The following is a 25,264-nucleotide window of genomic DNA, read 5'->3' as shown; positions in this document are numbered from 1 at the left end:
TTTTTAATATTTAAGGCTATCGTTATAATATATACATAACGGCATAATATTAATTTATGATAGATATTATATTATTAATGTCCATAAAAATTGCTTAAACATTGCTGTAATAATTATAATTATGTGTTATTAGATATATCATAAAACCGCAATATGTTTATATAATGCACAAAATTTAAATAATTATTAAAAAATTGTATATAAATCCTAGACTCATTTACTTCAATTAAATTGTTAAATTATTATTTCTTTTACTTTTTGAATTTTTAATTACTCGTTAAACAGTAAAATATAATTAAAAACTGATCAAGTATAAGATTTTACGACGTGTATACTATTTTTAAATTTAAATTTAAAAATACCTTTTATGAAATGTTCGAGTATTTTTATCGTTCCAATAAATCTTCATACATGCAACTGTATTTTTATCCGAATCTAAAATTATTAAAAACAATTAAAATATGTTGATTTATTAGAATTATGAAAAAAAAATCGTAAATAATCAATATTATTAATTATAATTAAAAATTATTACATTTTTAATTTCAATTGAGGTAATATTTTATTAAAATACAGTTATGTGTTTTAAAAAACAAAATTCTAATTTGTATGCACTATACAAAGAAACAAATTATAACTTATGAGCTCCTACACAAATATTTATTATTCTTGAAAATATTCCAGTTTTTATTATTATTATTTATAAAAATCATCATGTACATTCATAAATATTTAATATAAAAGAGTTTAAAATTTGATTCTCGACTTGTAATTTATATTATACATTATAATATCGAAACTATAAATGTCCAAGAAAATTGCTTTTTGTATTATAATTTCATGAGCGTTTAAAGTTTGATATTACCATACTCTATATAACATATATATATATATATATAGCTGCTTGGTATAGAATTTTTTTTCCATTAGATTCAAAGTAGTTTTATATCGTATCTTTCACGGTACAATAGCTATATCGATGACCTGGACTCGTGGAGGTTTTTCTACGCTTCATCTATATCTGTATGTTGCAACCACGATAAAATAAAGGTAATACTGTCCCACACCCCGTGCCGATTATGATTTGTGCGATATGAACGATCGTGTGATCGAGTGGTTTTCAAATTGCAAATATTTGAACTCTACATATTATATGTATATAAAAGCTATATAATTTGGTTTATATGGGTATTTTGATTTCTATATACGTGATAAAAGCTATTTATCGTATAACGTAAAACACGCTCTATTTGATGGGACGAAAGTCATGAATTTTCCATATAATTTTGAAATAATGGTAAAAGCGTAATCGCAAATCGCTTACTATATATAATAAAGTCATACCTTACGTGACGAACGCACTATCTACTTATATATATATATATATGTTATGTACTTGTATATATATATATATATATACTATGTATAGAATATACTTAGATGACTTACTTACACTAAATATTTTATACCTAAGGTTTATTATAATAGTATTAAATAATATTTAAACTACTAGGTCATCAGGGTATTTATATAGTTGTAAATTATAATAACTGAAAACAAAACTTTAACATTTTTGAATTTTCATTTAATTTAGCGCAAAAACTTCTATGACTGTCGTCTATCGAGCGTTTTTAAACGCCGCCGTCAATATATTAGTATACTTGCGTTGCGCGCCCTTTCATCTATTGCGGCTGTGGCTTTTCGGGTCTACTGACTATATACACTACTAATGTACAAGGTTACTGGTGGGTCATTTTATTTTCGTATTTTACAAGTCAACTAGGTGTAGAAAAACACGGTGCCCAACTAGTATGTATAGATTCAATTTTCATATGGAGGCAATAGCAAGCGATCCCTTTGATGATATGCTTATAGTATTAGTATATATGTACAATATATACATATTATGCGTGCAGTAATGACGTATATTTACAGTTGTCGCGTGATATTATTAAATACTGTTCGTTTAAAAATTTTGAACACATCTTACCTAGCTCGTACGTATGCAATGAACGACATCGTCAATATCACATCTTTCATAAACTTTGTAAACAATATTATTAATTGTGTAAATAATTTGCAAACGATGTATGTATTTTAGTAACGAGAATGTCTATGTGTTTTTATTCCCTCTTGCAAAATATAATTATTGATCTTGAAATTGAGGTTACAGTTATATTATAGAAACAATCAAACACACAATATCAATAGAAATTTTTGATTTTCTTTTTTCCTTAGCTAACGATATTATTTCATTCCCTCGTCATCCATGCGTAGACGACATCATCATCGTCACACATGATATTATGTGTGTGGGTGTATTTTTCTATACGGAAATCGTCATTGGTGCGCTAATAATAATTTATTGTATATATAAAATATTATATAAATTTAAACCTACGTGGTTGGATTTGATGCTATAAAGGACAATTGATCTATCCTATGTTTATTAATTTATACTTATTTACTTTTTTTATTTCTATTTCGCTTTATGTTGCATTATTTTAGGTTAATTTGTTTTAAAAATATTGTATTATTAATAATTAATTTAAAATTATTTCATAATATTAATATTAACGACCAGAAAAGAAGGAAATTAAAGCAAATAAAGAAGTAAATGCTTTGGATGTACGTAGATTATACACTATATATACACTTGGAATGTACCTATACTGGAATCAAAAAATCTAAAACATAAGTAAATACAATTTTTTATAGATATTTAAAGTTCAAATTTTGCAAAAAATTAGATGTATAAACGAAGAGTAAGAATTTAAGTTAGGGTTGAAATTTTTATTGTATATTATTATATACACAATGTAATTTTTAAATGGTATGTTTTCGGTAAAAATTAATTCAAACTATTTTTTTGTATGCAATGATTTATCATAGAATTCAAATTTAACACATACATAACAGTAACTTACTCATTGACGAACTACACTCGACACCTATTATATTATAGATAATAGCGATTACTTACTTTCCCCTTTTTATAAATGTAGTAGAGTTGATCGATTTCGTTGTATGTTAACGTTTTAAACAATTTACCAAAATGAATTATCTTTGCATGTAAGAAGTGTATATATATATATAGATTGTTATCGGAAATTGTAATATCTCCTAGATTCTATATTGTACAAAGAATTAAAAATCAGTTCTTAGTTGATCGTGTATTGCAGCGAATGTATTATTTCGTATCGTTCTCTTGGCGTCGCGTAATTAATAGTAACTACTAACCTATATAAATTGTTAATTATCTCTAACATATAATTACTTCTTTTTTTCTTTTTTTTATGTATTAATATGACTTAAATATTTATGAATATTATTATGAATAACTATTATTTTTATAAATACAGAAAAATTTCCGTTAACAATCACCTCTATGTAACGGTTAGGTTTTTTGGTCCCATAAAGTTTTATGCCATGTATTGTCACCTCTAAATAACGGTCATAATTTATGGTCTCTCTAGTGACCGTTAATTGAAAGTTTTACTGTACAATTTAGATTTAAATTTGATGTAAAAGATCTTACATAATTACACGGTATTAAATATGAGACATAAATAAATAATAATAAGATTATTTTTATGAGATAAATGTTATTTATTTCACTAAATGAATGACCATATTATGAAAAAAAAATACACAATTTCAAATTGGAGTGACTATTTCATGAAAAAATAATAGTTTCATAAAATATTAGTATTTTACGAAGTGTGTAAAATACGTGCCCATTTAATGAAAAGATAGATTTCACAAAGTAACTACAATATATTATATAAGTGTTAAAAATAATTTGTTTAGTTATTAGATTGTGAAAAAATAGAGTAAAATAAAGAAGTATTAATACATTTAAACATTTATTACTTTCTTGTCAGAACTGTATCGCATAAAGAAATAATAAATGAGTAATTACACTTGAAACTGACACTGTTAAAAAAATGATTAATTCATATCGTGTTAAAAAAATAGGGACAGTAGTCATCAGTTACAATTGTCTAGACATTAATAATTGTGCGTGCCAGGGTATATTATATTCACGTGATAAATATATATATATATATATATATATTTATAAAAAAATATTTGTGACCAGAGTAGGCATAGACATTCATAAATCCAATATAATAAGTACTAATATATAGCTTTTTATTATTTATTTCAATCCGCAGTTGATATATATATATATGTCATAATGGAGCAAAATAAACGCATTTTATTGGTCATATAGAATGTTTACCAATTTTTAATAGACAATGTTGTAATAATATTTATGTAAATATTAATATGACATATTAATATATCCCTCTATTTTCATTTTTCTGGTGTATACTTAAAATTGGGTTTCATAGCGAATATTTATGATTATACTGTACATATTATTTAACTGATTTAATGAATTGTATTTAATTTACTAAGTTTTGTGTTTGAAATGAACAACTGAAAATTACCATAATAATGATGAAAATTGGGTTTTAGTTTTATTTCCAAGCCCCTAAAAACTTGTTAGAAATTATTTTAGGTTATACGTATGCCACCTGAGTATTGACAAGTACTCAGCCATCAAAGATGCGTGACTGTAGAGATCGATGTAAAATATATACAACGAGTAGGTGTAGTTTGAAAGGACATTATAATATATTCTTCGAATACACGAGGATTGGTGGGGCCGGACTTAAAAGAACGAAATGTTATCACAAACGTCGTATATAATAATATGTCATGTTTACGTTTTGAAGTTTGTATTGTGATACAACGAGTCCCATCGTGCCTGGTTGCTAGGGACACCGGGGCCCCACTGGGCAATCGGTAGTCAAGAATAAAGATCATATTATTTATTATGTTATAGTCTGACGACCCCGTTATTCATAAATATTTATTTATCGGCGCGATGGCGCGAAAAAACGACGGACACCGTCGCTGCTATGTGCTCTTCTCGTCACGCGGCGGTGTTGAAACAATACGACGGTTATTCGCCTCAAGCTTCAAACCCCGACGCCGCTCGAGTTTCTCTCCACCCACATATAGTGTTATAGCTTACACGGGCCCGGGCCGCCGACACTACGCATCGCTGTTACGCTCGCGCCAGCTCTCTCACCCGCCTCGCCGCTCCATCCTCTTCCACCGCCAGCCAGCTAGTCGGCCCGCGTCGACGACCGTTTACTGCCGCCGCCACCGTGCAATCGATACCACCGTTGGTGGTGTCGTCGTCGATGCCGTCGTCGATGCCGTCGTCGCTCTATGGGATGGGCCTTGGTGCGCGCGCGTAACACCGTCGTGAACCGTCCTAACTCCTATAACTGCGCGCGCGCTCTCCTCATGTGTGTACGTGGTGACGGAGGGAGGTGGGTAGTCGACGACGACGAAGGAGATGTGTATAAGCTTTGTGGCGTTAACGATGCGCCGCCACCGCCACGGTCGATTTTCGCGCACGGAACGGATCGCTCCCGCTGTTCCGCATTTATCGTGCCGCCGTCCCTTCTCCACGACACCCCCTCCCACTAATTCTCTGCCCTTGGAACGCGCGCGCCGTACGCGTATACTGCGAAGACGCGCGTGGTTATAAATACTTCCGCCGCCAACTCCGGCACGCCTTATCCGTATCACAGAATTCTTCAATAAACTACAACACACACACACACTCGCGCGCGTATATTACATTATAGACATAAAGAGAGGAACCGAGAATGTTATATATAATAGTATATACACAGTAGTACGCATCCACAAACAGTTGACGTTCATGCGCCATCATTTCTGGTGGTTAGCGTAAAACTCCATAGCTCTTATGTATACATGTACTACTATAATACTAATAAATCGTTTACAAATAATAATTATATTCGATTAGTTTATTTATAATATGTATGTACAATATTATATCGTACTCGCCTGCGTGTCTGTTTGCCGACCGATAAATTGATCATAATCACCGAGTCAGTTCGTTTACTGTGATGTAGTTTATAGCCGTCATGTATGTACGCACAGTCAATACTACGCCGAATACGTTATACGCCTGTAAACGTGTAAATACCCGTATTATTTACACGTAATGCGTACTCGGTGTAAGCTGAACAGTAGAAAGCATAATAACAATACGAATCTCTGAAGTGTGCATATACAAACATAGCTAGCTCGCGGTAGCTAGTAACTGTGTGTCAATTTTGGCTCCCGCGCGCATCTACCGGTGACGGGAGTTAATAATAACACAATAATTATAATCGTAGTAACGTTATACGCGATGACAGCGTCGCTTGTTTCACGTGCCAACCATCCGAAAATTATTGTCTGGTATTAAAAGTACGTCTATAAATAATAATCGTGGTAAATACCGTACAACAATTGTTTCGTAATAATAATAAATTACAAGCTTTAATCACGCGAGTAATATAATAGTATATTCACAAACATTTAATAAATCTATTTTTTGAAAAAAATTGTTACACGCCCTCGCGCGTATACCTGCCAAGTGCAAAAGAAACACCGGTTATTCATGACATATTACACAATACAATATATCATTATAATATTATTAAAGGGACACACGCAACATTATAAACGCACAGTCGAAACCGCGCGTTTTCGGTGGCCCGGGGTCGCGTTCGTATAATATGTTATTATATCACAAGTACCTTTTATACCTCTATAAATAAAACATCGTGAACTTATCTATTCATAGAGCGTCGTAGCGTACACCACGCTACCTTATGGTTGCATTAGAAAAAGTAGATAATGAGATAACTATATTTTAATTGATAAATTACCAAAATAATATGATCTAAGTAAAAATATATAATCTAAATCAGTTTCTTTATCAATATTCTTTTCTGATGATCATATAACTAATTTCTATACTAATTAAAAATTTAAGTATTAAATAATGCAAAAATTCAGTAAATAATACAATTTATTTGTGAAAAAAATATTTTGACCCTTAAAAAATTAGTATGGACTAGGGGGTGTGTGGGGCTATTCCCCCCCACGGCTTAGGTTTCATACCGTGAAGAGGTAGGTGGATATAAATTAATGTCCATTGCCACGCCCTCACCTGAAAAAATTAGTTCGGCGCCACTGATCGCGTTATTACAGATACCCCGGAACACACGTCGCGTTACATGTACCACCTTGTCGTTTACACCGCGATACCTATTAATATAATAGTTTGATATAACGTTTAGACATTTCACACGGTATATTATATACAGACATAGATTACAACAATATCCGGATCATATATAGGTACACAAAATTTTAGTATTATTACACATTATAATATTATACAACGGTCGCTGGTGGGTGGCCGGTGATGTGTCGCCCGGCCCGTCGCTCCATACTTCTTTACATTCCATACGTCGTTAAATTCGGCCAAACGGCTCGTGCACACTATGCGAACATACAAGAAGTACGGAACTCTGGTGCCGGGGATGTCGCGGAGTGGTGCTGTGGTTCCGGTCCGCCGCCGGGTGATGAATCGCAACCGTCGTGTCTCGTGATTTCGTGTACCGCAGCACTATACTCGCCATGTATTTTTATAATTATTGTCATATTTCGCATTTAAGCTCCGCCGCAGTTCTATGTAGAGCCCTTCATGCGACGGCTGGGGCCACACCGCTTCCTATTCGACGCTTACGCGCGTCCGAGTGCACGGCGCGGTGCCAACGGCCGCGGATCGTCGCTAAAAATAATGCGGCAGCTCGCTGTCGCTATTATTAGACCGACCACCAGAACGGTCCCGTCTCCCCCCCTCTTCCTCGATCGTCCGCCGTTCCCGTTTACCCCGTCGGCGCCACGGCCGCCACCGCCGCCGCCGCCGCGTAGCTCGCCAAATCCGCGCCACATCGCCCATTATCTATTTATAACGTACGATCCAGTGGCAGCGTTGCGTGTACGTGTGTATTTTTAATTGCATCTATACAGTGAGTTGTGGTTCTATCTATAATGCATTGTAAATCGTAATGCCCGCAATACAAACGGCGTGTACATATACATATACATAATATAGATTATTTGTCGGTACATTATGGTAATGTAACGGCGATAATATCACGCTCGATTCGCGTATAAACCGGGAAACGTATTAATTATCGTTACACAGGTATTATTCGTATCGAATATAATATTACGATAATATTATAATCGTGTCGGGGGTGCTGTAAATTCGGGCCGCCGCCGCTATAGTCACCGGGCTAAACTCCTCGTGCGTGTGTGTGCGTGGGTGGGTGTGTGTGTGTGTGTGCTCCGTGTACCGAATAATCGAATCGACTACGCGCCGTCGTGTATCCATTTGTGTGACGACGACGACGACGACACGTATAATCACGATTCGAAATTGCGTTATTTGTACGCGTGTGTGTGCTTACATGGCATTACATAGTATATGCGTTGTGTGTGTGTGTGTGCGACTGTGTGATGACGATAGTACTATATATGATTCCGGTGAGACTATATACTGCGGCGCGCCGCGTACAGCAGCGTCCGACCGACTTTGTTATACCTAATCGATTACATTGTGTTCTATTATACAATTCGGCTGCGTTACAGCGTTTATATTTATATTATATTATATTATAGTATAGAGGTATTTATTAGGTATAGAGATCGAAATTAAAAAAAAAAAATTCTGTTAACTAACTCGAGATTAACGATTTGGGAAAAGTAATAGTAAACTATAGTTACACTCATTGGAACATACATTGTTAATGGTCGAAGAGATGATATTACTTATTGTGGTCGAGGTCGCCGTTGTTGCCTGATCTTGTCTTTGCGTCCGTCGTCGTCGTCGTGTTGGCCGATCCCGCCGTCCGTCGTCTGTCCAGTGACCGTGTTTACCGTGGCCAAAGGTGTCCGTTTTGCCTCTCCGGTCGCTGCTGATGTTCGACTGACGCCAAAAGCCGGCCTGCCGTTGAACTTATACGAGCGGTCCGCCCGACTATTGGCACACGCACCAGGTTCTCGAATCTGCTGCTGTTGCTCGCCTGCCCGTACGGCCGTCGTCCCTCATCTTCTACCCCACTCCGTAAAGAACGGACCTCCACCGTTGCCGCTTCTACCACGATACATACGTTAACTGTTTCTCTCATTCTCTCTCTCTCTCTCTCTCTTTCTATATATACATAAACACTAGCCTGAATGCGTGCGGCAGGAATGCGACGTCTGTATGTTTATAATAAGCGCGGTACACACATGGCACACGTGTGTGTCGCACCGGTGGTGGCGTGTTCTCCCGCTGCAGCCACCGGTCCCGTTCTATAATAAAAACTCCTGTGCCGGTGCCCCTTCCACACCCGCGATCTCAAAAACATCGGCGCGAACGGGGGGGGGGGTCCTCTGCGTTGGTCGTTTTCCCGAGCAGCGGTGGCGGCGGTTACTGCAGCTGCGGAACGTCGTCGTTCGTTCGTGTACCCCGCACCGTAGATCCCTCCCGCACCGTCGCGTATCCCTCCCGCCGTTCGCCATTTACGGTCATCTCTCCGAAGCTGTTCAAGAAGAGTCCGCAAGTATATGTAATATATTATATATGTACGATCGGACGGCTGTATACGTAACCCGCTTGCGTACAGAGTTTCTAAAAATAACCACCGCCGGTGCACCAGACTCCCGCGCATAAGTCGAATTACCGGCACTGTACGTGTGCGTTACTGTATTATTATCACCCTTGTCCCGAGTGTGTGTATATTTAAAACGCCCGTAGACGCATCACCGAACGAGGTGTGACGATTGGCATGGGGTGAGAGGAACCGTCGGCGATGGGTAGCGGGGGAGGCACGCTCGCGGGCTCGCGTGTGTGTGTATACGTGTGTCTGCGCGTAGCAGCAGCAACGGTGAAATTCAACACCACCGCCGATGGTTGGTCGCGCGCACACCGCTACCTCACGTCGTCTGGTCGTCGTTACTACGTGTGCAGAGCGTTATGTCGCTGTTGGTTGCACCAGTCCGGGGTTTCGGAAATGTGCGTTTTTTTACCATGTATATATTATGTTCAATACAAAATCGACAAAACTGAAAGTTTTAAACATTTTACGGCCACGATGACAGTCGGACCGAGACGAATATTATTGTCAACCCGCCAAAGTTTCGTGAAGCAAACGTACCACACAAACACATACTTACTCGCATCATACACACACATGCGTGCGTGTACTCGCTCGCACACTTGCACACAAACGATGGCGATTCGCCGATCCCATATCGTACGAGTATATAGTCATCGTATAAAAGGGACGAAACTTGGGATTTTATTTTCTTTTTACAACCATCGGATATCATTATTAAGCAGTAGATTTATGTGCTTTTAAGATATATGTTCATATATCTATACATTTAAAATGTCGCAATAAATACGCGCGCTAAATTATGTATAATGTAGCGCTCATCAATATTATTAAAATAACCTATAGTAAATCGACTTACTATACAGATAATATTATACTATTTTTACGAGATCGGCATAAAAAAATACATTAAGAATCATTATTAATTTATCAATATGTTTTCGTGTGTTTAGGTTATTTATTTTATAAATTACACTAATAAGGTAGGTATGTAGTAAATTGTATTGCGATATGTAAAGAAATGTTTAGGATCTATAAATATTATCCTGGTACAATGTAAAGGTATTAATTTATTTTGAAATAAAGTAATCCCGAATCCGATTTTAAAACAACTAGGAATATTTTGAAAATATATTTAATTTTATTAAAATATTCTGTGTATGATATTCTATAATTAAATTGCACAACCTGTTTATTGTTTACGTACAACGAAATCATATTTTTATCCAATGGCTTCTAATAAAAAATTAAAAATGCATTTGCATATATAAATCCACTCTCTATTTATCGTTTACTAATAACACCATTGCCGATGTATCGTTCAGTGCAATTAAAAATATTTTGGTTACCAACGATATCGGCTTAGAATTTAATATACACTGAGTGAAATATCAGTAATCCAATACACCTGGAAGTACATCATCACGATTACTGAAATGTAAAAAAAAGTCATTTATTAACATTTAGTTCGATATAATACAAATAAAAATATTTAATAAACATTATAATATGTAAGTATCATCGACAAATCTCTTTGTACTGGGTTTTTTTTTGTTAAAAGAAGCAATGTTTTTCGACCTCACGCAATTTTTAAATGTAAAAATATTGATTTTTTGCTTAATTTCTAACCGCTTTACTGTAGTAGTAATAATATCACGTGTACGTACGGTCACGATAATACTGGCACTTGATATTGATATTTATTTCATATTTGTATTTCACTGTAATAATATAGGTATTGTTTATACGTTTATGTCGGAGTAGTTTTTAATTATAGAAATAATTTTTTCTACGGTCGCGTCCACAAAATTTTATCTAAAATAAATATAAAATTAAAGTACACACAATTTAAGCCTGACTGAACTTAAAACATTTTTAAAATACATTTTTTTTTTTTAAAAAAAAGCACGTTTTTCAATGAGTTATTTTTATAAAGAATTTATTATCTCATTTATGTATAACGATACGATACGATTTTAACTATAGAGTGTGTAATATAGAAATATATATATTAAAGTAATTCATAATATTATTATGTTTAAAGTGAACGTCTAATTTTTTTTTAAATTGTTAACCAGCGTCTATTAGTGTACAATTTACTTTTTGATATGAAATTCTCACTATATATTATGACGTAGAAGATATTTCTAATTTATTAATTAAATCTAACATCAGTGATTTTGAATAGCAATGTTATTGTTATAACACTTAAATATTTTATAACTGTGTATTATTAATTATTATATTATATTTTGAATATTTTGATTATAATTGTTGGCTGCAGTAATAAGTAATAATATGTTACATGTAATAACTACCAGTAAATACTTTGAAAAGTCAAGAATATGCAATATTATTTTCTCTGGAAAAATTCTGATCGCAAAAACTATAAATTATTCATGTACTCTCAAAATTATTCATTCAGTATGTTTTGATTTTTTAATCTCATTTATTTTAAACTCTTTAATTTTATTTAATAACGTTAATGATTATTAATTTGGTGTGTAGACTCCACAGTAAAAAATTTTCATTTTCAATAATTACCTATAGGTATTTATTTTTTTACTTTTCGCTATTGATTTGAATATATTAAGTTTCTAGTAGTCTTCAATTAATTGCATATAGTAATGCCGTTTAAAATTACTTCTATTTATTTCTATACTTAATAGTTTCAAATCGTGTTTTTGTAATTTTATATATTTAAAAGAAAAACTTGCATTAACTAGTATATGATCTAACTTTTATAACAGATGTGAAAAAATAGTAATCTTTATACTCTTTTTGAAATTGGAACTGGAAAGACTTTTAGACTTTTATAGGAAATAATGTTTCTCACTTTTGAAAATAGCATCTTGCAGGCCAAATGATACTAATAGTTTTCCTTTGTCTCTTGCAGCTGTTGACAATATATACGTAACGCACAGCCGTTGGTACCTAAATCACCGGTGTGGTATTTCTTGCAAAGATTATATTGTAGAAAATATTGAAGTATAAACAAAACTCAAGTATACGTTAAGTATTTAAAATAAACTGATTGGGCATTATTGTTGGCATAAATGCGATGTAATCGAATAATCAAACAATACTCGAATAAATCTCTCTTGATTGGAAAAAAACAAATTAAAAAAAAACATCTATTTCCATAAAAATCTTTTTATGTACTGAAACAGCCAAATATTATTAGAATTCTATATTTTTTGCTTTTCTTTTTCAATACTTGACTTTAATTTTAAAACAATGTAAAAGTTACAAGTAAATCAAACAAAATATGGAGTGTTTTATTTGTGTTAAAAACGCCGTAAAATCGTTTTTAAGAATACTTCAAACGATTTGTATATAAATATAAACTAAAAATCCTAACGAGCGAACACTCCATAAAGTATTTGTATTTGAACTTGTTTAACGCTATAACTCCACGCTGCACGCACCACACATGTATAACACGTTGGATATATAAAATCACTGCCGCCTTCGCGTGTTTATAATATTTTAATCGTCGTACGCTTAAATTAGTGATGTTGTTGGCTGTGTTTCGAATAGTGTACTATAATAATATTATGTAGCCGGATTCCTGTAAAAAAAAAATTTTTATCTTGCCTCGGTGATACATATAAAATGAATTAAACATCCCTGAATTGACGGTTTACGATGGAGGAGCAAAAATATATTAATTTTTTGTTTCTTAAATTTAAATGTCGTGGCTTATTACAAAGAAAACAAAATTTAACGCCATATTTTACGTTATGTAGAGAGATCTTTTAGCACGTGGCGTGGAACTTTTAAAGAATCTTTTTTACTGACATTGCTCGCGAAATAAATCAAAGTATATTCGTGACGATTTAGTATGAGGTACGGCTTTGGATTTTCGATTTTAGTTTATATATTTGCTATTGGCAACACGTCACTAGAGTTTATAGGGACTATTTGTCAAAAGTTATTATCTCCCCCCCCCCTCTTTACCAAAAAACTCAAATTCGGCTGGTGGTTGTGTAAAATCGATTCGCTAATATGGTAAGTTATTCGACGGAACAAACCGCCGTCACTGCAAGTTTCCCACCTTCCCTATACTACTGCTGTATATCCAACAATCCGCGGTCACCTCATCTCGGCTGCGGTTTTGATCCAACCAAATCCTTTTTGACCGTTATAATGTCCTATATCTAGCTGGTTAGCCCACAGACTATATAAACTAGACTAGACGATATTTTATACTGCAGTGGTGACCGCGTCATTGTCACCATATTGTATAGTATGTTCCGATGTTCGTTTTATAAAGTTCCTTCTATATTTTTAAATATAAAACCATTTTTTTTAAATTAAATTTTTTATAAAATAATTAGAACATTTTTAAATTAATACATGTATACATTATATACCTACAATGTATAAAAATTGTAGATAATATTATTTCCTATCTCCAAACTTACTAATTTTCAGGATTTCTATTTATTTTTATCATTATTATGTCATGTTTAGTTTTTCTTATAAAATATCTCATAATTGTTATTAATAAAAAAAATCATTTGAAAACCGTTCTGTTGTATACAACATTTTTTTTTATTTTACTATTAGTATTATGGTAGAGTAGTGGATTTCATTTTTACCAAAAACCAACATATTTTCAAACTGATCGAAAAAAAAATACAAAAAAAAAATTGTATTGTTTATAAATAGCCCAAAGAATCAAAACATTTAATTCCAATTGTAGAAAATGATAATATAAATATTTGGAAATAATTTCAAGTTTCTACAGTTACTCATTTTTTAATTGTAACAAATGTGAAGAAATCAATATTGTCAATAACTAGTTTAGCGTAAAAATTTGCATTTGTCCTTAATTTCTTTTTTTGTTTTTCTTAATTATTAAGAAAAGTACCGAGGATTTTACCTTTACCCTCCAACTCCTCAAAGTACCAACCAGTTCCAATTCTCTACCAGAGAAATTAACCCCCCCCCCCATAAGTTAAAAATCCAAGTAATTTTACTGTAAGTATAAGATAAAAAAAATAATTGAAAATTAATACATTTTTCGTCGGCTCATCACTGTTCTACTCAGAATCCAAAATAAATTATTTTTTATCTTTTATAGTTAAATAACAAAAAAAAAAATTCAAAAAACTCATCTTTGTATTGTGTAATAGATTTATCTTGTCATTGATTAGATAACTACTGTAATGAATATGTTAAATTTGAATTCAATGATAAATCATTGCATAAGAAAAACCAATTCTGAGCGTATATAACGGTGTATTGGTGTGTTTGAGACAGTCTCTGTTTTTAAGGATATTTTATAATTTATTATACTATTAGGGTACGTTAAATTAATTCATGTCAAAAACATCGCATATGTTATAAATTATAATATAATAATTATTAAAATATTTTATTATGATACATTTAATATTATATTGTTATTAACTCTATAAGCTAAAAAACGGTTAAAATATAGGTCTAAAGTTACGTTATCTTAAAGTAAGTCTAAATATTTTGAACATTTCATTGTATATGGAACAAGCCGACCCCTGTGCGTTTAGCAGCGTACAAACTTCACAGAAACCATCTACATATCAATCTTAATATGCCCTAAAATTTTTATCGAAATCGGTTTGGTAGATCTTGAGTTATAAAATTTATCAAAATGCACACTTATTTATATATACAATTATATTGTAATACCACCTCGAATGACGAAAAAATTACTTAAAAATTGAAATCATCTTCAGATAGACTGAAAATCTATAAAATCAAACTTACCATTATCGTTGTAAATTTGTTAACCACTTAGTTTCTGGTTTAATTACAATTCTGGGATCAATTTACTTTTATTTTTGCTCATTGTTTACGTTTACTAATTTATTTTATTACGGGCTTAGAAACTATCCACAAGTTGTTAATTGAAACTTATTTTGATCAGCTTTAAGAAGACGGGAGTTTTACGAATATAAACATGGCAAATTGCGTTCAGCGGAAGCCATTTTATGTTGTTAGCTTTAATATTAGAGTCAATTTACCTATTATCAAACTTAAGGTAATCACATTATCTAGGGAATCTCATATTTTAATTTGCTTGAATTATAGTTATGTAAAATATTGAAACTTTAAAATACTCGTCACTCACTTTAAAATTGAAATATCAATAAAAGCTTTTGAGATGCCCTAGATAATATTATTACCTTAAGTTTGATAGTAGGTAAATTTACTCTAACATTAAAATTAACAGCATAAAATGTATTCCGCTTAACGCAAATTTGCTGTTTTACGTTCGTATTACTTTTATTTTACTTATCGTATTTTGATAAGCTTTAATTAACAACTTGTGGATAGTTTCTAAGTCAGTGATAAAATAAAAAAAAAAAAACGTATAAAATCGAAGAAATTTTAAATTTTTTTATGAATAATATATAATGTTTCAACTATCTTATTAAAAAAGTCCGATTACAGTAATAATCTAACATAATCTGAATATGTGACTGAGAAATAAAATTTAGTGTTCTTCAGCAGTCAGCACACTCATATACATGTAGGGCAAAATTCAAGGATCATAAGAATGATTCGCTATAAAACTTTTAACTTCAATATACAAAAACCTTTTATAGTCTACTTTATTTTAATTATACAAAATTATCGTATTGAAGGTATAATAATTCTCATTTGGTTACCGAATTGCCTGAATTTGACGTTAATAATACATTTAAATTATACGCGACTAATGCAACTGCATTAAAAAAAAATGGTGCGTAACTGCAGTGATTAAGAATTGTTCATGCAAATAGTATATTACAATACTGAATTCCTGTATATTAATAATTATTACACCGTCTATTTATTTTATTTTTAATTATTTTAAAATAATAATCGTATAGTTTGTATATTATTATCTATAATTTATCTGAAGCTACCTGCAACGCACTTAGTGACACGTTTAATATAATACTCGTGTTATTCTAACTTTATTATTACAATGTTTCCGGCGAGTATTTTCAGTTCCTTTTTGGGAACAGGATCCTCGTAGGTCGATAGGACGACAACGATGATGAGTCGGTAACTTGATACCGTCGCCGAATCCGTCACGCACCGCGGTCATTACCCCTATCTCTGCTGTCAGCTTATTTTTGTATAAAGTCCCGTGCGCGCGGCGATATATATATATATATATACAGTCATACATTCATATATATATGATACATTGGTCGTACTGCAGGAAATGTGTCTTCTTTTCAGTCCGAGACGATATCTTGTACACACAAGCAAAGTAAAAACGTATAAATACAATAGGTACATAGACGCTGAGTTTTATTAAAAAAAATGGTTGGGTTCTAACTTAAACCCACCATTGCTCGCTCCTAATCGCGTGTGACCCACGAACGGGGTATATCGATTTCGCCAATTTTGTATCGAGTCCGCCGTTTGGTTTACCTGAGCTTTAAATGCATAAAAAAATTAGAAAGCCGCCTACAGTTTAATTTATATTATAAATTGACCTTTAAGTTCAAAATTATGACTTTCGACTCATTGTCGAGATTAGAAAATAGTAACTTAAAAACGTTACTTGTGTTAAAATTGTTTAATATACTTTAAAACGTATGGCTGCCTTTCTACTGTTTTTATTAATTTAAAGATCAGTAGAATCGCAGTAGATAAATATTATAAATTGTAGTTGTTGGTATAAATAGTCTCCAGAATTGATACATACTCGTAATTATTTCGGAAACAGGATGTTTCGTCGGAATCAATAAACCCGAAATAACGATAAATGCTAAAATAATATTAACACATAACCTTAATGAATCAGGGTGGCGTTATATATATTTTTCTGGTTACTTATATGCCAACATTTTAATATCATTTTAGTAATCTTTTTTTTTTACTATCTAATCAAGAATAAAAGATAGTGAGGTTTTCAAAAATATTTCAAATATCTATAAGAGTATTTTTATTTTATGTCCATTTTATAATTAATAACCTAGCTTTCATACCCGCCTTCCTAAATTTTTGATATGATTATTGTTCCTTTATTTATCATTACCCATTGGTTTTAAATAAACATATATATTTAATTTTTAATATTTTTGAATGAAATAACGAAATATGTTATGCTTTTATTATTATTTTATTTTAATTGCTCATATCCAATAGGTCAACTGCACTTTTGGAAATTCTTATTGCCCAATTTAAGTTTTCATCTTTTTAATTTTCAAAACTTTAAATTTTAGTAATTATAATGTATATAGTATAATATAGTATGAATACTATAATATTCATTTCACCGTTAACATATTATTTTTTACCCATCTACCCTCATATCATTTTAGATGGTTTAAACTCATCACCTTTAAGTAAGTATCCTATATTGCTTTGGCTCATATTAAATAAATATATATATATATATATATATATATATAGGTACGTCGAATACGGAAGGTTGTGGTACTGCGCGTGTATAAAATAAATAGTAATTAATAGTAATGTCCGCACGCATAAAGGCCTCTGTCCTAATCCATCTGCGGGAGAGGGTCTCTTCTCAAAAGCCCAAAACATCAAACGAATAATATATATATTATATAAAAGCCAATTATAATATGCATAATATAATACACGTATGATGTGATGATAATATGCTATATACATGTGTCGTACGCGTCGATCCGGTGATGGCGGTGGTGCAATTTATGATTACGATACGTTTTATTATACAATATTGCACGTACAACATGTATCATGTGTACACATAAATAATAGTATACTCGTATTTATATATTGACATAAAGAAAACGATAACCCCGAGGGGGTAGGAAGGATTACTCGGATTCAATAAACGTTTCGATAAAAAAAATATGTGTGTGTGTGTGTGTGTGTGTGTACAGGGTGGTTCAATATGTTACCGCTATTTTATCAAGTTATCAAAAAAAATTTCGTAAAAAACATATTTTTTTACGAAAATTAAATATCTAAAATGATAAGTAATTTTTATATTATTACTAGTATAAAATATGTTACAATATTTTAGGAAGGTTTTTGAGGTCAACTTAAAAATTCAAATAGGAACCTATACTTTTTTTGCTATTTTAATGTAAATAATTTTTTTGGAATATTTCGTAATTGAAATTGAGGCGAGTAGTTTATGAATTATAAGTACATTTAAGTGTATTTAAAGTTTAGTTGAACGGAGTGGTATTGTATAGTACTAATAGTACAGGATTACCCCGCAAAATGTTATTCTACTACTCCACTCACCTAAACTTTAAATACTTATTTCTCAAAAACTACTCGTCTGAATTTCAATTTTTATGTATTGAAAGACGTTGAAAAAGTTCTCCTCGTGATCCTAGGTTCTCATTTGAATTTCTTAAGTTAACCCCGCAAAACTCTCATTAAAATATTGTAAAAAAAAAATATAAAAATTACTTATCATTTTTGGTAGTTCTAAATACAAAAAAGTTTCCTAATAGAAAATTGTTCTCTGTTATGAATAAACTGTATAATATGTATAATAAAATAATTGTAACATAAATGTCGAATCACCCTGTATATATTTTATTAATTTAAAAAAATACGATTTGTGTGCTTCGGTACTCTACTGCTAGTGGTGACGATAACCCCTGCCATATGTGATCGCTCCCCCCCCCCACGCATCGTGTTTCTTTTTTTTCATCTAGCGCAAATTGAAAACACTGCAAAGCTCTCGCAACCACATATAGGTATAATATAATAATGTACGCGCGCATGACCTGCGGCGCAAGCAGCTTTAATATATTTAATATTAGTACGCTATATATCACTATGCTATTAACGTACCTTTAACTATTGAGTGGCATATCGTATATGTATTCCCGGCCATTATGCCACAGAATAAAACAAATGTGTACAATACATATTTTAGGGTCACAACAATAACGTCAATGGTCAATGGTTACATAACTTCGGAGTCATCCCAAAATGACCTCATCTACTCACATACATCTTCTCATACATCGCATCTACTCGACTTTTGCTATATTATTTTATACATCTAATATAATACCATTATAACCTATATATTGATATCCCATTACATATATGTAATATTTATTAACTATTTATGTTTAATAACATTGGAAAATATACATAAATAGTTTCTTTAGTATTTTGATTTTTTGTTAATTCTGTATACACTACGTGTATAATAATTATTAATACTCATAAAGATTATATTTTTAACTTCTACGGAAATATAAAACCGATTTTTATGTTATTATGCATTGTTATTTTTTTATTATAAATATGCATTATGAAATATCGAGGAGTTAACAAATAATAATATACCACTTCAATGCAATGTAAAATGTAATGCAATGTACCTATTATAAGTCACCTAAAAGAATAAAAACATATTGCTAAAATCAAAATATAATAAACAAATGTATTATTCTGTATATTCTGTGACGTACTCACAACATGCAGTTTCTTTTAAACTTTTGTTGAATTTGCTGTAAAATCAGTAATATTTACATTATTTTAAAAGTATTTGAGAACAAACATTTAAGAGTTTTGAATTGAGACGGACTATGTATACATTTTGAAGATTGCTTTTGGTATATATAACCGTGTGTGCATACCACTTATGCTATAAATATGTATATTTATGTCAAGGATTATGTATACATTAATAAAGCTCTCGTAGATGATGTCAAAGGCTCTGCCGAACCCTTCAAATTCGCGTGCATCGTATATTCTGCGCAATAACTTCCAATACACACCGTCGCAAATTCGGCGTTAACACCTCACCCCCCGCGCTTTATTGACATCGATTCTAATACATTTTGATTTATTATAGCGAACCAGGGGGTCCACCACGTTTTCCCACGAACTTAACACGGAAAATAAGAAAATGCGGTGGCTCCTCATTCCTCAGCCTATATACATATTACATATAACATTATTTAATCTCCGTGCTAATCTCAATTTTATATAAGTATCTTGTCATCATCAGTATTTTCAAATAATTGTTAACAATCTGTCTTATATTGTTACAGAGCTACAGCTATTATGTTGGACTGGATCGCCACAAACGGTGGCCGCGGCAACAACGCTGCCGGCCATCGCTATTGGGTCGTGGATGAGCCCAAAGACGACGGATATACCGCCCTACATTTGGCTGCTCTTAACAATCACCACCGTGTGGCGTCGTTACTGCTAGTTCGTGGCCGAGCCGACCCGAATAAACGAAATGTCAATAAACAGTCAGCACTTCACTTGGCTGTGGAACGTCAGCACGCAGATATCGTTAAGGTATTTCGTATACAACAATAATTTATTTATGTGCACGTTTTACTTACTGTTACCATATTTATGTGCTCAATTTTTAATATTTTTCTGTAGCTGCTTGTTAACCATGGCGCTGACCCAAACATCCCTGACAAGGACGGCGACACGCCTATGCACGAAGCTTTGCGCCATCACACGTTACTGCAGCTTAAGACAGTCGGTACACCACCCGCACCTGGAGTGGGCTTGGGAAACAGTCCTAGAGATCCCAACACTAAGTTCCGGTCAGACGGCGGCGGTGGTATGTCGTTACGCAACCTTCTCGCTGGTAACAGGGTCATACGCGACTACCGGGAACTATCTGACGACAACGAAAACGTTTATTCAACAGTCAGCCGTACAGTTACTAGTCAACCATGTCCCGTTGAACAGGCGACAGAACTTTGGGCGGCAAAAGGTCCTGCGTATTTAGAAATGTTTGCTTCACCGGTGTCCGCGGTGCAGAGATTGATGGCCGAGTTACTTGGAGCGGCCGAAGAGTTTAGACGTTTACGCATAAGTGCCGTTGGCGTAGATTCTGATGAAGAGACAACGAGCGATGTTACTACAACAGCTACTCCGGTAAGGATATTTATTTTTATACATATAATTTGCCAAAACGGACTGAACCATTTGTTTTCAATTTTTTGTTTTGCAGCCTGTTCTGAACAACAAACCAATTCCAATCAAAAATAATAAATCGAAAAAAGTTATCAACCGTCGTCGGATAAAGAAATCTCCAGTGCGTACTATACGTCAGCAAACCGTCGACGATCAAACCGGTCCTCGGTTAGCCGGAGAGGCACGTGCTGCTGCCTTGGCAGCTGCCATGGCGATTTCCGGTTCCAGAAGTCGGGATCTTGGAGAACGACCCATACGTGAACCGGGACCAAGTTCCGATCAACAAGTAGCTGGAGAAGGGCGCATTCAGACTGCAGTTTCTGGACCAGGTAGCAGAGACATTTTCGGACGGCCCACGCGTGGTCCGGTATCTCGGTCTGCACCTGCTTCCCCAATCAATGGAAACGTGATTCCGCCACCACCAAATGCTACCGTAGTTGTTTGCGTGCTCGCCGGCACAGGTCGCGCTGATCTATGGTTGCGCAACAACCGAGGACAAACACCTTTGGATCTTTGCCCGGCTGACGAGCCTTTGCGCTGCGCTCTGATCAAGTGCTGTGCTGCTGCTGCTCATGCTCGCATAGCCCAAGCTGAAAACACGACCACCGCCACTGTGGGAGAAACTAATGGTTGTTCCAGTGCACCGACTCTCTCAGAAGAATGGCCTCAGAAATCCCAATTGACACTTAACAACATGCCCCCTGACTACTCAATTAAAGCGCCATATCACGATGCGTACGCTCCATTGCTATCGAGAGAACCAGACCCCCCAAAAGAATGTACCAAGACATTTGCGACTCGAAGTGACTCTGAATTCCTCAAACTATCGTCATCAGTGGCAAATCGTTTTTTGGGCATCGGTCTCCCTCCTCCGGCGCCTGGTATGATGTTGTTAGAAGATAATACCCCAGCGGTGCTTTTGGATGGGCCCTCGACCTCCAGAGCCACCATGCCAATGGGTGGCATGACTGGCGAAAGAGTGGATAACAACTTAACAAGAGAGGCGAATGATTATGTCGACAACAATGACTTGGAACCAGATTTTATGGATGATGACAGCATTTTAAGCATCACTACCAATGGTAGTGGAAGTATAGTGATTGAGAACCATAGTAATAACAGGTAAAATTTCAGTGTTAAAAACGTATAATTTTCAAATACATATTCTGGTTTACGTCATTATTTATACCCGAAATTGTTGCTGCAGTAATACCATAATTTAAAATATCTTTACCTAATATAAATTATATGTTATGTCAAAATTACATTTTGAGTCATGCTTTAGAAATAAAAACGTCTTTAAAATTTAATTCAAAAACATCTTTTATCATGCAGTACCTGTACTGCATTATATTATTACTAGTATAATTATAATTTTGGTTAATCTTCATCCTCTTTCTACCCATTACAGTAGAGAACCAACTACACGCAATCAGTTGGATATAGCCGCCGGTGGAAGCAACAATAGCAAACCTTCCACTTCATGTGATCTGTCGGTTATAAATAATACTATGTCCCGGTCTCGAGACAAACGGACTAACGAGCTAGAACAAAAGCAGAATAACTTAACAAATGCACAAGTACAAGAAGAACGGCAAAACTCTCCCATGGATGTGGCAGCGGCAAACCCACCTAATGTTCAGGAGCCAGGACTAGTTGAAAAGCTCATGCAGCAGTTGAGTGATCTCAAGGAAATGGTACGAGTATAGGATGCTAATATAATATAATTAATACCTATAACCATAATTTACAGAAATTTTTTTTCTAATTATAATTTTTTTTTTAAGAATATGTGCCCCGTGTGCTTGGATAGATTAAAGAATATGGTGTTTATGTGCGGCCATGGAACTTGTCAACTGTGTGGTGATCGCATGGCCCCTGGCCAACCATGTCCTATTTGCCGTAAACCAGTTGCACACAAGATATTATTATACTAGACTCAGACAACAAAATCAACAATAATTATATGAATTGATCTTCTAGACATAGTACCATTTATTTTAAATTCAATTATACTTTCACTAGGTATGATAAGATTTTGGAGATATCATAATAGTGTATTCTAGCAATTCATAATTAATTCTTCAATTATTTTTTTTTTTTTTATCGAATTTATTTTATTCTTATTTCGTAATTTACTCTTTACTGTAAACTTAATATGCACTTTGATTTCTCCAACTAACCCAGAGCCATGTGCAACAGTATTAGTATTATTATCGTATGACTAATGCACATGTTTTTTTATGATTTTTTTTTTCTCAGTCTTACATAAATTATAGATTAAATATACTTTACAAAATAGTAATGAATACTGTTTTATAGTTTATTATTAAATCCAAAAGATTAATAATTATTTTAATATAATATATTTATAGTTTGTCCAATATTTACTTTTTATTTACAATTATACTATTTTATAAAATCTGGTTGTATGGCCAATCAATTAAATGTTTAACATCATTAACATTTAATCATATTAGTTTAGTTGAATAGTATTAATTTTTTAGTATTAAGTTGCTGTAATTGTTTATAGTTATCAAAATATGGTATACACAATAATATTATTAGTTCATAATTATTTAATTTTAGTTATGTATTACTGGTTTAGTTAACTAGCATTTATTTTTAATATTAATTTATATTAGTTATAATAGTTAATAGTATTTGACAAAAATAAAACTCTCAATTATTATTATTATTATTTATAGTAAACAATTTTTATTTTTTATTATAATAGGTAAACTTTATCATGATTTACTATTATTATTATTTATTATAATATATCACTACTACTCAGTTCAAATAAAATATATTTATAATATTAATCTTAGAAATGTAGTAATTATTATTAGTATTCTATTATAATACATGATAAACAGTAGTATGTAGTATGTGTGCTATACTAGTAATATAATTATGGTATGCACCACCAAATGTAGAAGTATTAAATTATAATAACTTATTTAAAATTTAAATTATATTATTCAATAAAATGTATTCCAATTTTATTATAATGATAGTTTATAGTTTATATATAACAAAATTAACATCAATGTATCATTTTTTTTTTTTACAGTACAAAAAATTGATGTTTACTAAAATTTATTTTTATTTTTTAGTCAAGTTTATTATTAATCATTATACTTAATATTATATCATTATATTCAGTTTTAGTAATTCTTTTACATGATTGTTTTTAATATTTTTTGCTAATATTTATAGTTTAGTTAATTATTATTATACTTAAACATTTATAGTTTACAATACTCTTATTCATAGGCGTAGCTAGAATTTCAATCAAGGTGGGCAGTGGCATAGCCAATTTTAAATCATTAAAACTCAATTTATAAGGCGTAAAAAATATAATTTAGTTTGATATGCAATGGGAGTGCACTTGTCCCCCCCTGACCTACCCTCGCTACGCCCATGCTTTTATTCAAAATTTTATAATAAATATTATACATTAATCTAAAAATATATACCTTTAATCACTTAACTGCTGGTTATTTTTCAATCACACATTCTTCCTTCTTATTTATGGACATTATATCAGCTTAGAACTTTTATATTCATTAATGATTATTTATGATGGTTAAATTGTTTCTACATGGCACACTGTTGAGATATTAAAAGTATTAGAGTATAGAAAATTATCTTTATTGATTGTTCATTAAATACAATCATAATAATTGTTGTATTTTTGAAAATATATTTTCAAGATAATTATTAAAATTATATGCTTGGATATATTAGTTGTCGTTTTTAAAATGTACTTTGGAAGTAAGAGGACGTCACACCAAAAA

At 32.6% G+C, this 25,264-nt stretch overlaps 1 protein-coding gene across 2 annotated transcripts in view; it reads left to right on the top strand.

Annotated features, from left to right (window-relative positions):
* LOC113559411 (E3 ubiquitin-protein ligase mind-bomb-like) overlaps window positions 1–23,784 on the top strand; it is a 39,608-nt gene extending 15,824 nt beyond the window's left edge. For both annotated transcript variants that reach the window (XM_026965219.1, XM_026965217.1), the window contains 5 exons: window positions 20,570–20,825; window positions 20,916–21,422; window positions 21,499–22,583; window positions 22,873–23,158; window positions 23,249–23,784. In XM_026965219.1, the coding sequence (XP_026821020.1) occupies window positions 20,570–20,825; window positions 20,916–21,422; window positions 21,499–22,583; window positions 22,873–23,158; window positions 23,249–23,398 (2,284 nt within the window). In that variant the 3' untranslated portion in view covers window positions 23,399–23,784. The remainder of the gene's footprint in view (window positions 1–20,569; window positions 20,826–20,915; window positions 21,423–21,498; window positions 22,584–22,872; window positions 23,159–23,248) is intronic.
* Window positions 23,785–25,264: the final 1,480 nt, after the last annotated feature.

This window comes from Rhopalosiphum maidis, chromosome 3 (genome assembly GCF_003676215.2).
Source record: "Rhopalosiphum maidis isolate BTI-1 chromosome 3, ASM367621v3, whole genome shotgun sequence".
Taxonomy (NCBI): Eukaryota; Metazoa; Arthropoda; class Insecta; order Hemiptera; family Aphididae; genus Rhopalosiphum; species Rhopalosiphum maidis.
The sequence above is the reverse complement of the archived record's forward strand: the minus strand, read 5'-3'. Positions and strand labels throughout refer to the sequence as shown.